This window comes from Chrysemys picta, chromosome 13, assembly GCF_011386835.1.
Source record: "Chrysemys picta bellii isolate R12L10 chromosome 13, ASM1138683v2, whole genome shotgun sequence".
Taxonomy (NCBI): Eukaryota; Metazoa; Chordata; order Testudines; family Emydidae; genus Chrysemys; species Chrysemys picta.
In genome coordinates this window covers 48,564,635-48,578,621 of record NC_088803.1, presented here as the reverse complement: position 1 = coordinate 48,578,621, position 13,987 = coordinate 48,564,635, and the positions used below count along the sequence as shown (strand labels likewise).

General features: G+C 44.6%; 1 protein-coding gene across 1 annotated transcript in view; it reads right to left on the bottom strand.

Moving 5' to 3' along the window:
- COL9A3 (collagen type IX alpha 3 chain) overlaps positions 1-10,320 on the bottom strand; it is a 68,678-nt gene extending 58,358 nt beyond the window's left edge. Inside the window, exons 1-3 of the mRNA XM_005302894.5 lie at positions 10,102-10,320; positions 8,792-8,860; positions 1,133-1,168 (exon numbers count right to left, since the gene is read on the bottom strand). Coding sequence (XP_005302951.1) covers positions 1,133-1,168; positions 8,792-8,860; positions 10,102-10,167 — 171 coding nt within the window. The 5' untranslated portion in view covers positions 10,168-10,320. The remainder of the gene's footprint in view (positions 1-1,132; positions 1,169-8,791; positions 8,861-10,101) is intronic.
- Positions 10,321-13,987: the final 3,667 nt, after the last annotated feature.

Here is a 13,987-nt window from a genome sequence, read left to right as displayed (position 1 = left end):
GAAGCATGCTATGACTTGATACAAGATAAGAAGATGATCAGCTCATTTCTTAAAGTGCTAAATTTATATCCTGCAATGCAGGAAAATGTCTTCAAAATAAATTGATTTGATAATTAATCTACAAGTATGTAAATCTCTAGACACTTATGTGCTTTGGTTCATTTTTCTATAAACCTGGTAATTGCTTGGCACAGCTTTCTTCTCGTGTACATCAGTTCCATGTACGTGTACTGATCCCCATTGCAGCCCCGAGCACAAGGGGGCGTCAGGGTGTGGTTGGGGGTGTTGCAGCTGGCACAGTTCTGAGGAGACCTAGGACCACTCTAAGATGCCTAGGGAGCTAAAGAGGACCCTGGATGATCTCAGGAATGGGGAGCCACAAAGGTGACATAATGCTAGCACTGTCACACAGCCCCTCTTCAGTTTTACAGAGCCAGAGTGGAGGACTGAGTCCCGCAAGTTTTGCCACCCATTGCAAATTCTGTCACAATATTTCATTTTATCTCTGACGCTGCTTTACTTATCATTTTCGTTTGCATATTTTTCCGCTATGGGCCAAATTTCCAAGCTTGATTTTACAGTCCACGTTTGCAGGTAAAACTAAAAGCAGTTGCAGGAGTGGCCTACACACATTTTCAATGTGCAAAAGCTGCATGTGTGTGTGCAAGCCAAGCAACCGGAAGGATGCCCAAATGATGGTTTGGACACCCAGAAACAAGTGTGCAAACTGGAGGCCAGAGCTGAGAGTGCTGCATAACCATATGAAAACTCTGCATTTACATAGCGTTCTCTCTCATGTTGAAAGAACTGTAAAAACAATGTCTGCAAAGAGAGTTGAACGACAATACAAGCCCTTTAGCTCCACTATTCTGATGCTTTATCCCAGATCCTCTGCTCTTCTAACTATGAAACAGGAAAGTATGTTTCTTCTTAAGGTCAGTGCTGACTCCATGCTGCCAGTTGTTCTCAGTTTGCATGCCAAACATGCAAATAGGAGTTCTGCTGAGGACTGAGAGGAGAAAGTGCAATTTGTGACCCTTGCTGCTGAAAAACTAGTGATTCACATACATCATTCCCCATAGCAGATTTACAAGCGAGAGAGTAAATTAGTTGTTGATCAGTAAATACTTACTGGTGGGCCAGGTAAACCAGGTGGGCCAGGTTCTCCCTAAAGGAATGAAAAAAGACAATGAAACTGAACTCTCTCCTGCAAAAGTTTTTTTTCTCCTGCTGCTAATAACCCACCTTAATTGATTAGTCTCGTTATAGTTGGTATGGCAACACCCATTTTTTCACGTTCTCTGTGTATATATATATCTTCCTACTGTATTTTCCACTGCATGCATCCGATGAAGTGGGTTTTAGCTCACGGAAGCTTATGCCCAAATAAATTTGCTAGTGTCTAAGGTGCCACAAGTACTCCTCGTTCTTTTCCCTATCACAGTCTCTTTGCAGCAGCCACATACACGCTCATTAGAGTCTGCCCATGACTTACTATATGCTAAGCCATTGATCCTGCCATCCTCTGAAACATGAAGTTCACTGTTCCAATCTTCCACATCTATGAGGGTTGCCAATTTTGGTTTGACATATTCCTGGAAGTTTCATCACTTGACATAATCTTTAATTAAAGATTAAGGGATGGTGTCCCTAGCCTCTGTTTGCCAGAAACTGGGAATGAGCGACAGGGGATGGATCACTTGATGATTACCAGTTCTGTGCATTCCTGGGGCACCTGGCATTGGCCACTGTCAGAAGACAGGATACTGGGCTATATGGACCTTTGGTCTGATCCAGTGTGGCCGTTCTTATGTTCTTAAAGATTAATCTTTAATTCCTGGAGACTCCAGGACAATCCTGGAGGGTTGGCAATTCTATCTAGCAAAACCCACATGTTATTCACCAGCAACCTCTGGAGAGAGAGACGGTACAGTTAACAGTTTTCATTCATGATAAACAGTTTTCAGGTACATAGAAGGTTGTTACAAAGAGGAGGGAGGTAAATTGTTCTTGTTAACCTCTGAGAATAGGACAAGAAGCAATGGGCTTAAATTGCAGCAAGAGCGGCTTAGGTTGGACATTAGGAAAAATTTCCTAACTATCAGGGTGGTTAAGCACCGGACTAAATTGCCTAGGGAGGTTGTGGAATCCCCATCATTAGAGATTTTTAAGAGCAGGTTAGACAAACACCTGCCAGGGATGGTCTAGATAATACTTAGTCCTGCCATGAGTGCAGGAGACAGAACTTGATGACTTCTCGAGGGCCCTTCCAGTCCTATGATTCTATGATTTGGAATGCTGCTCAAACAGCATAATTTATCCAGACCCTTCCAGGAATAACTTACACTCTGGGTTTCCTCAGCGGTAAAGCAAAGAGGAAGGCGTCTGTCCACCGAAGCTTTTACATATTCTGTTGAGTTGTATATGCAAATGCAAAACCAGACACAAGAGGACATCCTGAGGATTTGTGACACTCTCAGGGGAACATGTGACCATAAACCAGTGATGAGACAGACTACATGTGTCTGAACGGATTATATTCATGGGCTCTGTTTTTAGGGTTAATTTTGGGAGGGAGGAGATGGCACAAGCAAAAAACAACTGATCTCCATCCCTCCCAATTCAATTGCAAAAGTAAGGTAGCTGCCAACGGATAACATTGCACCACTGGACAATGGCTCCTATTTTCAGTGTTGCTGGGGAGCCAGGTTAAAATTATGGCATTGACAACCCGGCACAAAGGTGACAAATAAAAAAATCTCCAAAATCTCCACTCCTGGTGCTGGACCATGTCTCCCCACCCCGAATACTATGCTGCCCATACATATTGTTTAAAGATTAGCATAGGCCACGGACCAAGCGATATGAAAGAATGGGAACTGTCTGAGCTTTGTGTTCACTTCCTGGGAGGAATGCTCATCTTCTCTACACACCATGATGCAAGGATGGCCCAGTGGTTTGGGAATCCCAGGGCTCAATCCCCTGCTCTCCCACTGGATTCCTTGGGCAAATCCTTGGCCTTACTGTGCCTCTGTCTGCAACATGGGGATAAAAGCACCTCCCTCGTGTGGGGATAAATGCATTACAAATTGCGATTCTCCAGCAATGGGGCCATCTCGGTACATAAAACGGAACGATCAACTGCTCCAGACAAGCTGAGCATTTAATTAATATAGCTGAAATGAAGAGAAAAATAAGATTTTCTTTAGCCTAAAAACTGCTATTGCATTCCCTCTAGCTATTTTAAAATAAAAAATCGCAAAGAAGATGGTCTAATTATATTAATCTGCGCAGGAAGTGTTATGTATCTGGGACGGAGATGATAAAGTCTATATTGCAATGTTTCTTAATAATCTAAGAAAACGTGTTGCCTGTTATGCCCACGAGTTTAACATGTCTCGGATCTCCTGAGCTGTGCTCTGGGGAGGGGGTATGGATGGCTACCTGCCACATTTCTACCCTCCTAACCCTGGAGCCAGCCATCCCGGCATAAAGTTAGAGCAGCCTTGTGGTCACTGGAGCACAGCATTTTCTCCCTCCTGTCCCGTGCCCTCGCTGGAGTGGGGGTCAGAAATGGGTGGCGTAGAACCAGTTATGACACCACCTGGAAATTTCCCTTGTGGAAAGGGAATCCCCAGTCACCCGGAAGCAGAGAGAATATTAACCTTTTTTCCTCCATTTTGCCTAGAAACCACAGTGATGTCTGCTTGGGGGAAATCCTTCAGAAAACAATTTAAGGCAGGGTTTACTTTTCCGACAAAGTTTCTGCTTTTATTTTTTAAACCACCTTTCAGTGACAGTGATCAAGGAGACCTGTGGGTCATTCCCCCTCCAGCAGGCTACTTAGAGGATTGTTTCAGGGTGCTCCAGGTTTAAGAAGTACTAGCTGTATCCTGGGTAAAGTAAGTTCCAGGGCAAAGAGATGCTGGGGAGGGGGCCTATGGCTGGAATGGAGCCGGCATTAAATAAATAATAAACCTACATTGCCTTTTAAATTTTTTTTTAGTTAATTACACTTGGGGGGCGGGGAGGTGAGAGCTACAATCTTCCTTAGGAGGAGATGTGGAGGCACAGGAGTGGCTACTGAGTAGGGTTAGCGGTGGCCATCTTTACAGTAGGCATTTTGGGTGGGGGAAGTTGTGAAGGTGGAAGAATTTGAGAACTGACTCTATGTTTACTACGTCTGCAACCATAAAGTTTCTGTGCAAATCCCTATGCTTGGACCGGCTGCCCTGAGTCAGTCAGAGTGCAGGGCTTTGCGTGTTGCACGGCTGTTGAGAGAACGCACAGCTTGGAGGGTGAGTAGATAGAGGGAGTCTTTGTGCTCTGACTTGCAGAGGCCATTCCATTGCAGTCCTTTGCTCAGAAATATGCCACAGATAGGTGCCCTTATCCAAGCTGGGGAAGAGCTTTAATAATGAAAATGAGGGGGGAAAGGTATGTTGGGATGGCAGGTTTTGAATAACAGAATGAACAGCAATGTTTTATATCCTCCTCTAGATTAACACCATCACCCTGCCCCCTTTCCCTACAGGCCTCTGTGATACTGATACGTGGCAGCAAGGTCACAGCATTAGAGAAAGTCACTCAGGAACAGTTCTCCTGTCTTGTGACCTGATCACACCTTGGGATCTGCTATCGTGAACACCTGTGGGGTCCCCATTTGATTTCAGGGGGTTTCTACCTGAGCAGTGGGGTCTGTGCTAGCAGAACCCATTCAGAATCAGAACTTTGATCAGCATTTATACCTCTGGTGGCAAATCGCTGTCATCCTTCTTAGTGAATTCGAATCAGTGGCTGTCAGTAATGGAATAGTTCTCCCCGGTTTTACATGAGATGGAAGTAAGTTTACTTAGTCTCAGCCACCCTATATTAAAGTCACACCGGAGGGGAAATGTCTGTTAGAGAACTGACAATGGCTTTGTAACAATTGCATGCTGGAAATAATTCAGAGCAACTCTTAGGTGACTGGTTTAATCACAACACACCCTTTGTATTCTTGGGAGCTAAGCAATTACCTTGTTACAGATCACGGAACATGCAGTGTTTTAAAGGAGATAATTAGAGGAGGCTTCAATGGGATTGAAAGTGAGAGGCAGAAGCGAAGCAAGGAGCTTTTGGAAAGGGTGCCAATAGCGCAGGATTCATTTGAGGATTATCCAGAGTTGGCCTGAATAATTTAGTTGCATGTTATGTACTGTTCATTGTTTGAGGCCTATATTCAGCAGTTGCTGCACACTTTTGCAGTGTACATCGGACCACGAATGCTCTTTAGTAATTCTGCACAGTCATTTCTCTAAAGCCATCTATGAACTGAACGTGGCCAGGATGGTTTTAGAAAATCACAGGAAAAACATGAGGAAATCATAGTATTTTAAAATGCTCAAGAAAAGTTCAGAGCATGCCTTTGAAAATGATCTCACGCGTATAAAATAATAAGTTATTTCTTTACAGTATTAGAATTTACACAGTTGCTCTTTCATTAAAGAAAAACCAGCCTAGATTTCTGACACACCTTCAATAGGTTCCTCTATATTCAGAGCTATAAAAAGGCACAGCCATGTGGGATTACACACCTCACAACGTCTTCTCAGAGAACCCTGGCAAACGGTGGTCCTTAAACTATGCCGGTGCACTTGATGCTAACCACAGAAATATTGACCCTGATGCTCTGAGTCAATGGGATTCCTTGCAGACTCAATGGGTGGAATGGTATGAGGCTCTGACCCTGAATGACTGGTGAGCGTTTCTCATTTATTAATACATGACAGCATGTTTCCCTTCTTTTTGCTCCTGCTGCATCCTTGTTTCATTCAGTTAAGGACAGCCTAGGAGAGAAATCCTGCCTTCCTTACATGGTCAACACTCTCACCAACCTCCCTTTGCAAGTCTGCAGGGTTTGGCTCCCCTGAGATTTAACTCAGTCTAATATTACGATCTATCAAGATTAGCTTCAGCTGATTAATTATTCATTATTATTACCTGGCCTCATCCTGCAGGTGCCAAGTGCCCTCCAAGTCCATTTCCTTCAACAAGCCCCTAAAAATGTGCAACCGGTGCACAGAGCTTTGCAGGATCAGGCCCACGTTGGACAATGAGGGCCAAGTTTTCATGAATGGCCATTAGTTAGGGATGTCTCCGTTTCTGGGTCTCCCACCTGAGACATGCTAAGCCCGATGCCTCAGAAGTGCTGACCATCTCCAGCTCCCACTGACTTTGGCTGAGTCGTGAGCGCTTAGGCCAGTGGCGTCTCAGGGTGGGGCCCAGAACAGAGGTTCCTAGAATTACAGGCCACGTTTGAAAGCGTGGCCTTTGGTTCCTTGAAGGGAAACCCAGTCCATGTAGAGTGAGGAATAGCATTTTATTTCTTTTCGTTTTAGAACAGCTGACACATCTTCAAAAACATCTATCTAAGCAGACTGCTGCACTTTGACGGCACTGATTTGCCTGCATTGTGACAGGATGTGGACAAATTGGAGAGCGTCCAAAAAGAGCAACAAAAATGACAAGACCTTCGAAAACAAGGGTTGAAAAAAAATTGGGCATCTTTAGTCTAGAGAAAAGAAGACTGGGGGCGGGGGGAGAACGGGACCTGATAACCTTCTTCAAATATGTAAAAGGCTGTTTTAAAGGTGGCTATCAGTTGTTCTCAACGTCAGCCAATGGAAGGATAAGAAACAATTGGCTTAATCTGCAGCAAGGAAGATTTAAGTTAGATATTAGAGAAAACTTTCTAATTATAATGAGTTAAGCACTGGAACAGGTTATCTAGGGAAGCTGGAGGTTTTTAAGAACAGATTGGAAACGTATCTGTCAGGGATGGACTAGATCTACTAAATTCCTGCTTCAGTGTGGGGGGCCCGAACTAGATGACCTCCTGATGTCCCTTCCAGCCCTATATTTTTCTATGACGCTATGGTCTTTGGATTATTAAAATCAAAGGACACTGACTTCTGTTTATGCGGGAAATTGTTTAGTGGGAACCGCACAGTATTTGGAACATAGGAATTGCCATACTGGGTCATACCGGTCATCCATCGAGCCCAGTCTCCGGTCTCTGACAGCAGCCAGTAACATCTGCTTCAGAGGAAGATGAAAGAAACCCAGCAGAAAGCAGTAACAGAACAGCCTGCTTCCAGGAAAAGTTTCTGCCTGATCCCCATTAGTTAGATGATGGTCTATGAACTGAAGCTTGAGGTTTATACCCACCCTAAAATTCTTGGTCTTCTTTTAATCCTTATCATCAGCACTCTAGATTTTGTCGTTACTCATAGAAATATCCAACCCTTTTCTGAATCCTGCTAAGATCTGGCGTGCAATGATAACTTGTGGCAATTAGTTCTGCAGGCTAATTGTGTGGAAAAGAACTTCCTTTGCTATCTTTCATTTTAAATTGCCTTGTTCTTCTATTACAAAACTTCAGATAGAAGTTCCCGACCTACTTTCTCTAAACCACTCATTATTAAAAACTAATATAAGATTATTTAGTAAAATGGTTTCCCTTAGTCTAGTGAACACGTGGAGGGAAATGGCTGCAAAACAATGATGTTTTCACTGTGGCCAGCCTTGCAAAATGGTCATAAAAAATTGCAGTCACAGGCACAAAAGCTTCTTGTTCACCCGTTACAGGATGCAAAGGAATAAACCTTTTTGTAGCTTTCTCAGTCAAAATAAACTTTCTTGCATGGGAGGAATAGAATTTTGAAAGGCTGCTTTTAAGGCCCCATGCTGACACTCTTACTCACGATGAGTAGGAAAATTACTCGACAAGTAGCTCAAGGAGTAAGGTGCTACTCAACATGAATGAAAGGATCAGAATCTGATCCTTAGTATTTGAGATATGAATAGTCTCCTTTGAGATCACCTGAACCGATTTTAATCCACTGTGATAGGTGTGGAAGACAAGTCTGTCTTTATCCAGTGGGTATAAATTTCAATTCATTTCAGTGGAAACTTCAACTAAAAGAAATAGGACAAGCTTTCCTGCTTCACTAAATTCTGCAGGAGCCGAGATGCTAACCCTGCAGTCGGGGGAAGGGTTAATAAGAAGGAATTAACCACCAAAAAAAGTATTCCCATAGATTTAATTTGCCTCTTGCTACAAACTAAGGACATTTAAATTCCAAGTGGAATCAATGGGCCAGATTCTGATCTCCATCAGACTGGTGTAAAACTGGGGTAATTCCATTGAAGACAGTGTAGCTAGAGTGGTGTCAAGCCAGTGTGAGATCAGCATCCAGCGTGGTGTATTTAATTCGGCTTTCTAGGGCCTCTCTGGAGAGCCAGGTGCTTGACACGTTTTAAAACAAACAATTGTCTAATGGTATAAAATACACAGTATTGCACTGAGCGTGCAGTAACAACACCCCGTACAGTAACTACTGCACTAAACCCACTACTGTCCTCCACCCTTTAACCTGCATCTTTGCAGATACCAGAGAGAAAGCGTTGCAGGATGCCCAGAAGATTAACAAATCCCTGTTGTACACACTAGCTTTGTCATAAACTCCCACTTGGCACTGAGGGCTTGATCCTGCAAGGCGCTGAGCAACTCCTAGGCACTCAGCACCTCCAGACATAACTCAGCCTCAGCAGGACGGAGCCCCTTGGTTTCCTTGCCTACGGCACATGGGCTGTTAATTCGGTTCCTCTGAAGTGCTGCCCAAATGCCTGGAGCCTCTCTCTGGACGACAGGAGGACTAGAAGAATTCCTCTATGAAATGTGCCCTCCCCTTGCTCCACCCCACCTCCCTCCCCCAGCTCAGCCTGCCGCCCGCTGCTCCGCACTCACATCTATGCCTTCCTTGCCAGGTGATCCAGGGAGTCCTCGTGGTCCAGGAGGGCCTCGTGGTCCTGCTCTCTGGGAGGGATGGGGAGAGAGAACGGAAGAAAAAACACACACAGTAGGTCACAGATCACAGCGCAACTCCAGCTCCCCTGCTCTATCCATGACAGACTCAGAGGAAGCAAGAATCTTTCCAGACTTAATTTGCTAAGAATCGGAGCACATCCTCGGTGCTTCCGTGAGACCCAACCCATCCCCATTCAGCAGGAGCTGTTTACTGAATGGGAAGCTTACAGGGAATCATATCTGCCCTTGCTCCACGAGTGGCTGTTCCCAGTCACTCACAGTGTAGACACAGAGAAAAGGCAAAGCCAAGTTAGAATAATCTGTGCGTGCGGTTGGTATTAAAAGTGACATTCACATTCCGTATACAACCAGACAGCAGAAGAGATGGGACTATACAGTTAATGTCTGAAGGAAGGCACAGCTAAAGGGACTTGAGTAATTGCCCATCTGAGCTGGACAGTGTGTGGGGGTTTAGCTCTTAGGGGTGTGGGAGAAGTGGGGATCCTATAAAGGTCTGCTTTGTGGAAAGAGCTCCAGAGAGTACCTGCAATGCAGCTTGAGGGAACAAAGGTTTCATTGTGGAGCTAGTTCTGCTCACAGCAGACGAGGGTCAGCTCAGAATTCCTGAGCCAGGCTGCAAAAATTCCTTCATTAAGGCAACGAAAAATCCTCCCCCCGAGAATTTTCCTGAACGATACACACTGGAAAGTTAACGCCACTACAGGGACGTTTGCTACGAATACACGTAGCTTCACCTGAATGAATACAAATTAAATGTGCTTGTTCCTAAACAGGTCTCAAAAATAGACCAACTGGGGGTGGGAGGAAGAAAAACCCTGAATGGGATGAAGAGGTGGAGCACAGGGGATTTTTATTTAGTGGGCAACTTTGTCTTTTATAGTAAAACAATTCCTCCCCCCCCCCAATCACCTTTTCCTGAGGCTTCTCCGACACGGCTATAAACCAAACTATGAGGACAATTCTTTTACACAAAGTTTAAAGTGGCAGTTTCCATATCATAGGACATGAAATAAACCCCAACCAGGAAACACTTCTGCTCTCACCGCTAGGCACCTTGCAAGCAATATGCTCTCTCACTTTGACACAAAACTTTTGATTTTAAATGAACAGCAATTATCTGGCCTGCTGCCATATGGTGCATATTTAATCCTGCTGCTATGAGACCCTTCTGTATTTTTTCCATCAATAGCTGGGATTTTTGGCCATTAGCAGTAAAGGCACATTCTTACCTGAGCTGAGGAGGTGGCTAGTAGTTGAAAAAGAAAGAGCAGCCCAAGAGCTGAGAATCCAGCCATGGTCTCCACGCTCTGCCTCTCTTCAGTGAAACTAGCCCCTTTCCCTTCTCCTGGTTCCAATGGATCTCTCCTTCACCTCTCAGATCTCAGCTCCCGAATGAGCCCCTCAGTCTCCAGATAAACCTGAGTCTCCAGCTGGAGGGGGCAGAGCTCAGAAGCACAGGCAGGCGAGAGGGGCTGAGCTCAGAGAGAGAGACTAGGTTTCAGGAAGGGGAAGGTGGGGAAAGGGGGGGGGGGGCAAACTGCAGGGTGGCACAGTCAGTTATGAAAGGAGGCACACATTCACCGCACAGACAGCTCAAGCCAACTGCAAACAGGGAGGGGACCTTTCTAACCGAGGAAAGGCTGGCCTTGCCTTAGCTAAATTGTCACTCAGACAGATAACCCTAAGGAGACAAAATTAAAATCCACCATCCCTAGACACAGATGTTACTTTGGTCTCGTCTAGGCCAGTGAAAAGTAGTTCACAATTCACTACCAACTTAGTACTAGATGGATGAAAGGTAACAAAAATGAAGACTTAGTTAATGTCTGTGGATTTTTATTTTTGTGGAATAAAGGCAGGGATCCCTATAAAGGCACGAGGTCAGGGCAGAGAATAGGGCTAGTATCTTTGCTTCATTAAATGCTTTATCAGCTACGGATTTGTGTTCACCTGTGCTTTTTCTTGGAGACTCAAAGAGCATTTGGTTGATTTTTGTGTGCACTTTATGTGGCATTGAAGAGACAGCCGGCATAGTGACGAGAAGAGCAAAGAAGAGGAATGTAGGAGAAACCCTGAGAAAGCCACAGAAAGCTGAAAAGATTAAAACAAAACTTGCCTTTGAAATATTTTCACTACAGGCATGTGACACTGAGAAGACGACAACAATCCAAAAGTAGGTTATCTGAGATGTGAGCATATTAGCAAGGCTCACAATCCTACAAATAGCAACAGAGAGTCCTGTGGCACCTTTAAGACTAACAGATGTATTGGAGCATAAGCTTTCGTGAGTGAATGCCCTCTTCAATCCTACAAATGGCTCCATGTTTCCCTTTACGTGTTAATTCAAGATGATTTCATCCAAAGAAGGAGACTGTCTGTGAAAATCGGGAAGTGGAGATGCACTGGGGAAAGAGACTCATTGCGATTGAGGGGTCAGAGATGCTCATTATGATGCAACTGCACTCTAGCTCTTTTCCCTTTTTGAATGAGAAGTGAGTGTTTTCCCGCTACAGAATAGAAGAGCCTGCCCACCTCTCCTTATTCCATCTGCCCACCAGAAAGTTGATAGAAAGCACAGAGGAGGGAGCTGGGGACCTAAAGGTGGGGAAGGAGAAATGCAAATGCCTTCAAAAGCCATGACTGTGCAAATTTCAGAAAGTGGATTCATGGCTTTTCTTCCCCCTCCCCTCCAAGCAACAATGCACTAGTCTCCTAGCATGACCACTTGCTCCATTACCCCAGAAAAGAGATACAAACATACAGTGGGTTAATGTGACATTTGTCTCTAGCAGGGATGATGGGGGCAAAAATCTGTGCATATTACAAATAGAGATGGTCCCCCCCTCCAACAAAATATAGCAAAAATGTTTTGTTTTCATTGTTCCAAGCCATAAACTCCACTCGGGAACCAATAGGCAGCAAGGGCTGCCCCCGAGCTGCAAGGTCCTGTGCTCCAAGTGAAATACACTGATTAGGTGAGCTGCCAGGCTATCTCCTTGCTTCAGCATTTGTTTAAGGTGGGGTTCAAAAGCACCTTGCCATAATCCGCTTGGGAGTTATCAAGAGGGCACCTGGATGGTCACCTCTGTTGCACAGCTCCACGGGCTCTAACCTCTCCCCTTGCTCCATGGTGTTTGTGTGGGCTAGTACTTAAGGTACAACTATGGGCTGAATGACCTTGTAGCAACGGAGGGAACCCATAGGGAGTTAATACATTTCCAAGCTATGCCAGCACTGATGCTGAACCACCTCCATAAGCAATTTATTCCAGTGCTTAACTACCCTGACACGAAGTTTTCCCTAATGTTCAAGCTAAACGTGCCCTTGCTGCAACTGAAGCCCACTGCTTCTTGTCCTAGCTTATGAAGTTAATGAGAACAATTTTTCTCCTTCCTCCTTGAAACAACCTTTTATGTGCTTGAAAACTTATGTCCCCCCCTCCGTCTTCTCTTCTCCAGCCTAAACCAACCCAATTTTTTCAATCTTCCTTCATAGGCCATGTTTTCTAGACCTTTAATCATTTTTGTTGCTCTTGTCTGAACTTTCACCAATTTGTCCACATCTTTCCTGAAATGTAGCACCCAGAACTGGACACAATACTCCAGTTGAGGTGCAATCAACATGGGGTAAAGCAGAAGAATTACTTCTCGTGTCTTGCTTACAACACTCCTGCTAATACATCCCAGAAATGATGTTTGCCGGGGGTTTTTTTTTGAAGCGGCGTTACACTGTTCACTCCTGTTTAGCTTGTGATCCACTCTGACCCTCAGACGCCTTTGTGCAGTTCTCCTTCCTAGGCCGCCATTTCCCATTTTGTTGGTGTTCAGCTGATTGTTCCTTCCTAAATAGAGTACTTTGCATTTGTCCTTATGGCATTTCATCCTACTTACTTCAGACCATTTCTCCAGGTTGTCCAGATCATTTTGAATTTTAATCCTATCCTCCAAAGCACTTGCAACCCTTCCCAGCTTGGTATCATTCACAAAGCTTTATAAGAGTACTCTCTACTACGCCAACAGTGGGCAACCTGCAGCCCATCAGGGTAATGCGCTGGTGGGCCGCAAGACAGTTTGTTTATATTGACCGTCCGCAAGCATGGCCGTCCGCAGCTCCCAAGGGCAGTGGGTTCCCAGGCATTGGAAGCTGCGGGCAGCTGTTCTTGTGGACGGTCAATGTAAACAAACTGTCTCACGACCCGCCAGTGGATTACCATGACAGGCTGCATGCGGCTCATGGGCCGCAGGTTGCCCACCACTGCTCTACGCCATTATCTAAATCATTGATGAAGATATTGAACAGAACCAGAACGGATTCCTGCTTTTAATGTAGTGTGTGTGTGTGTGTGTGATATATATATATTCTATTATGCCCATTCCTATAGTAGCTGATGCTAATTATCTTAAAGTCAATTGGCAGGAATGGCACATTATAAAAACCAAGAGCAACAGCCACAGAAAGTGGCATCCAGCTAGGTATAGCTTCAGTCTCCACTGCCATAAGTGAGCACCTTCCCAACACAAACATTTATCTTCACAACAGCCCAGGATGGAGGGAAGCATTATCCCCATTTTACAGGTGTGGAACTGAGGCATACAGATAAACAACCTGCCCCAAAAGCCTCTGATAGTCTGGAAAATGAAGCCAGGTCTTCCTGAACCAGAAGGCAATCCTTCAGCATCTGCATAAAAATTTTGTATATATTAATTACACACTTATTTTGCAAGTTAAATTTATCATGCCACAAGTGAGAGCTAAAGAGATAATATCCCTGTCTGCATGGCAATTAGGAAAAAAAATACTAATTTTAAGCTCCACTAGAGAGAACACTTAAAAAAAAAAAAGTATTGTTTGTACTGGACAAGACACCAGTTTAAGAAGTTATGCTTCAGCCTAACAGGATTTAAAAACAAGACAGCTGAAGGGCGATCCACCTCTGTTCAGGCCAGGCAAAGACATGGACATTGGTGAAATCTGGGGCAAATTGGGCCAGCCAGCAGTTCAGATTCAGGGGGGTATCACTCCTCAGATAGAAGACAGGCATAGGTGCCAGGCTTCCTATCCTATAAACAATAGCTTCTGGAGGATTCCTAGTTATGCACAGTTATGTTAGAGCGC